The 10031-nt window shown below is 41.4% G+C and overlaps 1 protein-coding gene across 1 annotated transcript in view; it reads right to left on the bottom strand.

Annotated features, from left to right (window-relative positions):
• Positions 1–611: 611 nt before the first annotated feature.
• The window catches only part of LOC125481134 (chloride channel protein 2-like), a gene marked incomplete at its 3' end in the record, with an annotated part of 28887 nt that continues 19467 nt past the window's right edge, over positions 612–10031 (bottom strand). Inside the window, exons 4-5 of the mRNA XM_048592291.1 lie at positions 2094–2195; positions 612–696 (exon numbers count right to left, since the gene is read on the bottom strand). Coding sequence (XP_048448248.1) covers positions 612–696; positions 2094–2195 — 187 coding nt within the window. The remainder of the gene's footprint in view (positions 697–2093; positions 2196–10031) is intronic.

Genomic DNA, 10031 nt, shown 5'->3' with positions numbered 1-10031 from the left:
TGCCCAGGATTGTAAGAAAATACAGAAGGTTGTGTGCACAGCCCAGCACATCATGGAAGCCAACCTTCCATCCATGGACTCCACAGCTTGCTGCCACGGAAAGGCTGCCAACATCAAAGACCCATCACACCCCGGTAATGGCCTCCTACAACCCCTTCAGTCAGGCAGAAGGTACAGAAGCCCAAACACACGCATGAGCATGTTCAGGAAAAGCTTCTTCCCGGCTGTTATTAGAGTGGTGAATGGACTCTCTAGCCTCAAATAATTCTAATCTTGCTAACATTGATCTTGCCTAGTGCATGCCCTGTGCAATGTAACCCGTATGCCTCTAAGTCTTTTTGATCTGTACATCCTTGCTTATTATAATCCGCCTGTACTGCTCGCAAACAAAGCTTTTCACCGATATTCAGTACACGTGATAATCAATGGTTTAAATATTACACAATACAGTCATTGAAAGTTCCATCACAATTAGTGCAATCATATTCTCCCATTACAACTAAAATATAGCAGTTGTACCCTGTTTACTTTCAAAATTCAAGACTGACTAAAAGCTGATTGACTGATTTTATAAAGATCTGTACATAATTACAAGGAAATGCAAAACACACCTCTCCAGCCATGAACTGACCAAATCCTGGAGGAAATGAGAGTGTGGCAATAAGCAATGTCACCAATGCTGGATAAAGCAACCGCCTAAGAAAGAAGAAAGGTATTTCAATCAATACAAGATCAGACTCCATTGTATATCCAAAGCATTCAACCCACTACCTCTGTCCTAAATTCTTCTCAGCCTGCACCAAATGATTATTAATATGAAACTTGATTCAATTAGTAGCATATCTTGAGAAGATCTACCATGTTTGTTTTTATTAACCATGAGGTGCTGGAGAAACTCAACAGGTCTGGCAGAATCTGTGGAGAGAGAATCTGAGTTAATGTTTCAAGTGCAATATGACTCTTCTTTGGGACTGACTTAAGTTTTTGTTTACCTTGCCCCCTAAAAACATTAGTTCTGAATTGAGTAAACCTTCGATGCAAAAAAATCAGACTGCGAGTGACTTTCGGAGAAACTCATAGCATTCGGGCATATGTAGCAGTGATTTTAAGTTTCACTCCAGCTTTGCAAACTGACTTGGACCAGGATCATAGTCGATAGATCTGAACTGACACAAAGCAATTCAACCATTCCACTGACTCCAGATTATTTTGAAGGCTTTTTTAGATGGCTATCAGTGACTAAAGTAAGAATTAAGTTTATAAATGATGGACAACTTTGTTTCATTTTCCCTTCAGTAATTTGATTCAAATTATTTTACAACTTAACTAGTACGAAAATAGAAGATACACATTGACCATGTATTGACAGCTGTCAAAGCTGCAGGCTGGTTATATTGGCCAGACTGTATAAATATATGACACACATGTAAACGTGCCTTTTCACTGGCAAAGTTTATTTTTAATAACAGCTCAGCTCATCTCACACTCAACTTGCACGAGCAAGCTAAATAGATTTTTATTTCTGTCGGAAATTGGTAAATGTATATTTAAAATTAAATAAGTCATTGGTAATTTATTCAGTCTGATAATTGAATTGGATTGTAGACTATTTTGGAGCTAGCTCTTGTTTAAAAAAAAACAAGAACTGTTTAAATGATGTGTCAGTACTTCACAGTTATGGATGTCTGGAGGACCAGGAGTCTCATTGCATTGGAAAACAGCAAACATAACTGGAACTTTAAAATTAAAATCCATTTTTTAGCTCAAATAATTACTTATGGGCTTTTAGAAATTTTACCTGCAATGTGGTTATAGGTTAACATGAGAGAAAAATGGCCCAAAATGACACGATTTCATGTTGAAACACTTCCTTTGGCAATGCTGATGACATGTGAGTGAGAAAACAGGCTTGAAGAAACAAAAATAAATCCTGGGCAGCACCACTGACACATCCTCGCTATTTGTACCCAGGAAATTGTGTTTGCTAATACAGCCAACGTGAGTGTCAATACCATGAGGGGAAATTTAAAGTTATATAGAAAATGTAAACAATCTTTAATAATTTAAGAAAGGTGACAGCATTTAATACTTACTTTTTCATCAAAAATTTATTAATGGTTTTTTGTTTTCTCATGATTGCAACTATCTTCCTGTGGAAGTAGACAAACAGGGCACCACCGAAACCACTAGCAATCCTGCAAGGAACAGGAAGACTGCATTATTATTTTGTGAAATTATTCAGATCAGTGAGACACCGCTGCTGATTTGTTTTTGCTCTTTTGAAACAGGTTGCAAATACAAGCAAAACAGAAAGGAAGTATCCATTACATCAAGCTTCTGTCCCTTCACTTATGCCCATTCCTCAGGATTTCCTGGGTCAATTAAGTATACTTTCATGTGGAAGTAGGTGATCAAAGAGTTGCTCCCTGTCTGACTTCCCATACTTTCAGCAGGTAGAGGCACAGGTAGCGGAAGACCTACTGAAAGTGGGATCTTTGAAGTTTTGCACACTCAACTCAAACGGGAGAAACTAAGATGGGATGAATGGAAGCTTTTTTCCACCTCCTACCACAAATTATTTTACTTAAAGGGCTGCAGGAGGCATGAGTTCTGCAGAAGGAAAGAACAAACTTGCATTATATAGCATCTTCATAAGCTTTTTGAAATGTAGTTAACTTTGTAATACAGGTAGACACAACAAAGTCCTTAAATGACAACTGAATAAACTGCCTGATAGTTGTTTTTCTTGGCGATATTGATACACGTTAGAAGAGTTCCTCAATTCAGCTTTCCACAGTGCCATGGGATCTTTTGTACTCATCTGAATGGGCAGACGGGTTTGAGTTCAATGACTTATCTCAAAGACAGAGTCTCTGACAGTACTCCAGATAGACGACCTGGCATCAGCATATAAAATCGGAAACGAATAATGGCAAAACACAGCTCCGTCAACCCAGCAAAGTCCTCCTTACCAACATCTGGGGCTTGTGCCAGTACTGGGCAAGCTGTCCCACTGATGAGTCATGCAACAGCCTGTCATTGCCTGTAAGATAATATTCCTTGAGTACAACTGTATCCCAGATACCATCTTCACCATCCTGGAGTACGTCCTGTTCCACAGGTAGGAGAGGCCCATCAGAGGTGGTGGCACAGCAGTATACAGTTGGGAGGGAGATGCCCTGAGAAGCCTCAACATGACTCTGGACCCCACGAAGTCTCGTGGCATCAGGTCAAACATATGGAGGAATTATACTCCCAACTCCTTGGCTGATGAATCATTATGCCTTGTAATTGAATATAGCTGGAGGAAGAATTGTTTATGGTAAGGACACATAGATACGCTGGATTTGGGGACTTCAATGTCCAACACCAAGAGTGGCACCATAATTGACCAAGCTGGATGAATAGGACATAGCTGCTAGACTCAGACTGTGGCAGATAGTGAGGGAACCAAGAGGAAGAAACGTATTTAACCTCATCCTCACCAATCCACCTGTCTCAGTCATGCCCATACATAATGGTATTGGTGGGAATTTTTGTGGAGATGAAATTCCATTTTCATACCGAGGATATCCACAATTGTGCTGTTTGGCAGCATCACCGTGCCAGAAGGCAAGGCTTTGAACAAATCTAGTAACTTAAGCTTGGGCACACGTGAGACACTGTGGCCATCAGCAGTAGTACATCTGCACAAAAATACATTCTGTAACTTCATGGCCGAGCATATCTCCCACTCCAACATTACCATCAAGCAGGAAATCAACCTCAATTCAATGAAGAGAGCAAGAGGTCATGCCAAGATTAACTCCAAACATACTTAAAGATGAGGTATCAACCTAGTGGCGCTACAACAGAGAACAACCTGCATTCTGCTTAAGCTGTTTGGCATGCAACAGACAGGGCTAAGAAATCCCACAACCAATGGATCAATTATAAGCTCTGCAGGCCTGAGTGGTGGATAATTGAGCAACTCACTTGCAGTGTAGGGTTCACAAATTCCCCAGCTTCAAAGACTGGGGAGCCCAGCCTTTCAGTGCACAGAAAATGATTGATGTTAGCCTCTTACTGTGGTGCCAGGCATCACTGAAGACGTATGCTCCTAAACAGCCACACCCCGAGCCAAGCTGTTGCAGAATAGCTATACTAGTATCTACCTGACACTGTAGATAATTGTCCAGGTATGTCCTTTACACAGGGAGGACAAATCCAACCTGGCCAACAAAATAGCCTGCACTGTCATTCAAAATGATCATGGCTTATCATTCAACTCAGTACCCTATTTGTGCTGTCTTTCCATACTCTTTGAACCCTTTAACACCAAGGCTATATCTAAACTCCTTCTAGAAAACATTCAATTTTTTTGCCTCACTGCTCTTCGTGGCAGAGAATTCCATAGGTTTGCCAGGCTAAGTGAAGAAATTTCTCCTTTTCTCTATTGGTATACTCACAATTATCAGCAAAACAATGGAAAGGATCATCTAGTGTGCTATCAAGCAGCTCAAGCAAACAAATAACCTATGTGCTAACCGAGTTTGGGTTCCGCCAGGCAACCCTTCTCTTGCTCTCATTACAGCCTTGGTTCAAACATGGCCAACAAGCTGAAGTAAGAATAGCTGCCTTTGACATCAAGGCCACATTTGACAGAGTGTGGCATCAAGCAGCCTGGAAATACTGGAGCCAAAGTGAAATCGGGGAGAAAATACCCCCATTAGTGGGAATTGTACCTGCTATAAAGGAAGATGATTGTGATTGGTGGACGTCAATCATATTGGCTTTAGAACAGAGAACAGTGCAGCACAGTATAGGCCCTTCGGCCCATGATGTTGTGCTGACCTATTATCCTACACTAAGATCAAACTACCCCGCATACCTTACATTTTACTTTCATCCATGTGCCTATCCAAGAGCCACTTAAATATCCCTAATGTACCTAGCTCCACTACCACTGCCGGCAACGCATTCCATGCACCCACCACTCTGTGTAAAGAACCTACCTCTCTTCAGGAGTTCCTCAGGGTAGTGCCCTAGGCCCAACCATCTTTGACTGCTTCATCAATGACCTTCCCTCCATCATAGAGGTCAGAAGTGGGGATGTTCGCTGCTGATTGCACAATGTTCAGCATCATTTGCAATAATTCCTCAGATATTGGAATGGAATATGTCCATACGAAGAAACGCCTGGATAATATCCAGACTTTGGGCTGATAAGCAGCAAGTAACATTGGTACACCACATGTGCCAGGCAATGACCAGCTCCAAGAAAGAATGTAAACATCATCCCTTGATGTTCAATTGCATTACCATCAGTGACATCACCCACATCTTGGGATTATCATTGACCAGAAACTGAATTGGACGAGCCGTATAAATAAAGTGGCTACAACAGTAGGTCAGAGGCTAGGAATTCTGCAGCAAGTAACTCACCTCCTGACTCCTCAAAGTCTGTCTGCCATCTACAAGGCACAGTTCCAACACCACTCAAGCAGCTTGATATCATCCAGGATAAAGCATCCTGCTTGATTGGCACCTCATCCACCACTTTCTACTTCGTTCCTTTTGGTCCCGATGCACAGAAGTAATTTACCAAGGCTCTTCCAACAGGTTCCTCCCAACCTATACCACCTCTGAAAAGGGTTGCAGGTACACGAGAACATGGCCAACCGCAAGATCCCTCCGACACACACCATTCAGACTTGGACCCATATTGCTGTTGTCTCACTGCTGTTAGGTCAAAATCCTAGAAATCTCTGCCTACCAGCACAGAGTTTCCTGACATGCAAAGGAATGCAGCCGTTCAAGGCAGCAGCTCAGCACCACCTTTGCCAGCTGGGGATTTGGGATTGGTAATAAATACTGGCCTTGCCAGCAATGTCCACATCCCATGAACAAAGAAAGCAAAAAAACTCTCTAATTATTGTATTGGAATGGTAGCATGGTACACGAGTCAAAGTTAACTGAAGTCTCTGAAGGCATGATCCCTTCTTTCCTTTACATTTCTGGCTCGGAGGCAAGAATACTGCTAGAAGATGATGTCTAACATCCCAAAACTAGTGAGCATTATCTCAGTCTTTTGGTACAGGCCCCTTCCATGATGGATTCAGAGCATGCATTCAGTTGGTTGGGAAAAGTGTAAAAGTATTGTGACAAACACTGACGATTAATGTATAAATCTGCATGAAAATAAGTCATGTGAATCTTGAACAATGAACCATATTGTATCTGAGGGCTATTTACTGGCATTGCTACGCAAGTTTTCATTAAAAATGCCAGCAAGACAATGAGATGCTATAATTCTATGAATAGATAATTTGCAAATGTTTCAAAGGATGGATGGTCCGTGCTGATAGGATCAGTTTAGATTTATCAAACACAAGCAGTGAATATTTCAGTGCACTTTGGCAGGTTTCAACAGTGGCCAATCCAAGTTTCAACCATCATTACTGTTGTTCCTAATATAACCACGTTTAGCTGCAGAAATTACCAAAGCAGTCAACATAATTTAACAAAATCTTCAATTCTTGAAAGAAAAAGTGCATGAGTTGAATCATTTAAGCTTCAAACTAACTGATTGCTAGCATTCCAGCACAAAAAGCTGGATAGCTACAGAGGCGACTCTGAAGGATACAGTTTTATGCACATGCAGCAATAGTACTAAATCAAGTATGATGTGGTCAGCATGGCAACATTCACTTGTGTGTTACTTCAACAAATGTTCCGAGGCTCAAATTGTTGTGCCAAGTGACTCATTCTCAAGTCAACATACTTATGTCAAATTCTCGTAAAAAGACAACCAAATGAAACAGTCTTTTGCACTCTGGCCAGAAATACATTATATATGAGATAAAAGTTATTCAGTTTGCCACAATACTGCCTTCATTTCACCTTCCAAGCCATGGTAAATGTTATTTAGACTTAGACTGGATTTTGTTTTAAAATTAGGCGTGACGTTAGTATACTGGACAGTGCAATTTATCAAACATTTCGTATTTTGCAATTATATGATATAATAATTTAGACTGTTTTCAGGATAGAAAGGAAACCCATTGCATAAATTGCCATACAACTTTCACTGTTATGAAATTCTTTGATATCTGATAACGCCTTAAAAACTGAAGGGTCATTTTAGGAGCAGCTGACGTATCTATGCCATGGACTTGTGATGAAGACATGAGGACCAGGTCTGCCAACAGCAGCGGATTTAGTTGCTTCCTCCTCTATCAACAGAGTGGATAAACACAGAGGTCAGCATGATTGAGGTGATACCTCTAACACAAGGCATACAAACAGAGAATCCACTTTCTCAACATGTCACAGGAAGCTCAGATTTTCACAGCAGTCTGCTGCTGACATCTTTCAAACTCTGGAGCAAGGACTCTTTCATTATGCACCAAGTTGGCATGCATTACCAGTGGCTATCAGAATGGCTATCACTGCAAAGAAGAAAATGAGGACCTCTGAAGAATAGACTTGTCACACATCTTTCCAGTCTTCTGACAACTGAAGCCTCAAGAAATCACGTGAAAAGCAGCGACTCTAAGACCAGTCCAGAACAGTCTTGAACTGAAATCCTTCCTTCACCAAACTCAAATTCTGAGATTGGTGTGAAAATCTGAAAATGGTTATGGACCCCTTGCCAGGAGATACTCCTCCTTTTGCTCTCCCCCACTATGAGCAGATTTACCTCCATAAAACACTGCCCCAGTTCTTCCACACATCCACCATCAAGCCTCTCATCTCGTTGTTACTAGTACATTAGGGATCATCACCCAAGACAACAAATGCTGGCCTCAAAGTATATATCACAAAAAGGATAAAAAGAAAACTAATTCCAAAATGTAACCCTCAACTGTTAGATCAATCCAGGCCACAAGAAATATCATCTCCTCTCCATTTCTACTTCCAAACATTTCTATAATAACAGAATCATTCTGCACGCCTTGGTGTCAATCCCAAATTTCTTTTCTCCACCCCATGATGCCCCCTCTCTTTTTTGGATGATCCTCACCTCTGATGCCAGGTACAAGGACATTTTTGAGGATAAAGATTAATCCCAGTTTTAATTTCACTGACCAACTAGGCTGGTTCTGTTTCTTCCCTCTGCAGATATTGCCAGATTTAAGCATTTTCAGTTTTTATTTTATCCATCTAACCTTATTTCTCTATTGAAACATTTTAGATTGTCTGTATTGTGCATGTATTCATCTATCGTGTTTGTTAATGAATGTGGTTTTCAAAAAGAAATCACTTTATAAGCTTGTACACGAATGGGAAAGTTCAAAGTGAACTTAATTAGTTTGAGATTTTATCTGAAAGGTCATGTTGAGCTAAAATGCTGATAGATCACTTATGGTGGTTGCAGATGTAGGAGGTTCAAGTTACAGTATGACAGAAACTATAGGCTATATTTGAAAGGATTATCCAAGGAGGAAAACAGGCAGCTGAGCCTGTAAATTAGAGTGTGTGCTCTTGATGTCTTACCTGCTGCTGGTGCACCCACCATACTGGGCAGCAGAAGTCAATAGATATCCTTTAAAATTCAGCCCACAGTTTCTGTCGTATACTAAACTTGAACCTGCTATATCTGCAACCACAAGTGGCACTATCATATTGTAACTCAACATAGTCTTTCAACAATAAATGAAGATAAGCCTCACCCAACTGAGGTTCTGAAGTGGACTATTAATGGCCACTTAAGGCTCTCATTCCACCACTGTTCCAATACTACAGATAGGTGTGAGGTCTCTGCCCAATACGTGGCTGAGCACATTCAAACCTAGGTGTCACTGGTAAGCGAAAGCCACTTTCACTGTCTTTCCAACGTGCTCCCATCCCCCATTTGGTGTGGCTTGTATGTCTGGCTGCATGGAGATCTTGGATTTCTCTCAACGTATGGGTCCATCACTGAAGGCCATTCCTTGAAGCACCAGCTATGGCCAACACTTTTCTTGATGCCAGTAGTCAGCTACCACATCAAGTAGTACATCCTCCTGGAAGTGGAGGAAAGATCCACCTTTATACTATATAAAAGTCTGTGGCCTGAAAATTAAAGTGGGGCAAGCTGGCTAAGCTGAGGTAGACTCACCCCCAAAATCTGTGCTGGGGTGTAAGGAGCCTCCTATCTATGTGGGCAACCTTAATTAGAATGCTGTGCTATTGACAATACCTTACCCGAGGAAATTGCTGGAGAATAGATTATTCTATTTGGACAGATGCAAAAGTTGTATCTACTCTACAATTCAACACACATCACCAGAATATTGGCAATTTAAGACAGTGGTATACAATTTACTCCACTGTCACAAATATGTGAATACAAATATATTTACCCTGATGCACATATTTATCGAAATATTCTCATTCTGGTCCTGAGTGAGAAACAAATTGCTTAAAAGAAGTACTCTTTGATACAAATCTGTTACACAAAGGGACAACAAGACAATTTCAGAACAGACTTAAAGCTGACGTGCAATCACTGAAGCAGAGCAGGCCCCTCAATGCAATGTCAGTTTGTCGGTCAGCTATATAATTGTAGCTGATCATGATATGGACAATGTTCATGAGAATCATTAACATGTTAACCAAGTATAGGAGAAGGGCAGCAATGGAGAATCTGAGATAGTAGGAAGTGCCGATGCTGGAGTCTGAGATAACAAGGTGTAGAGCTGGATGAACACAGCAGGCCAGGCAGCATCAGAGGAGCAGGAAACCTGACGTTTCAGGTCTGGACCCTTCTTCAGGAACGGGGTGGGGAAGGGGACTCTGAAATAAATAGACAGTGGGGGAGGCGATGATGGAAGGTGGATAGAGGAGCAGATAGGTGGAGAGAAGACAGACAGGTCAAGGAGGCAGTTATGGAGCCAGTAAAGGGGAGTGTAGATAGGGAGATATGACAGGCGTTGGTCAGTGAGGAGGGAGGGGTGGTAGGTGGGAGAGAAGACGGACAGGTCAAGGAGGTGGGAATGAGGCTAGGAGGTAGGAAGTGGGGGTAGGGTTGGTCAGTGAGGTGGAAGGAGCGGATAGGTGGGAGAAAA

The sequence above is a fragment of the Rhincodon typus genome, unplaced genomic scaffold (genome assembly GCF_021869965.1).
Source record: "Rhincodon typus isolate 14 unplaced genomic scaffold, sRhiTyp1.1 hic_rhity00000979, whole genome shotgun sequence".
NCBI lineage: Eukaryota > Metazoa > Chordata > Chondrichthyes > Orectolobiformes > Rhincodontidae > Rhincodon > Rhincodon typus.
This window is presented reverse-complemented; position numbering and strand designations above follow the sequence as displayed.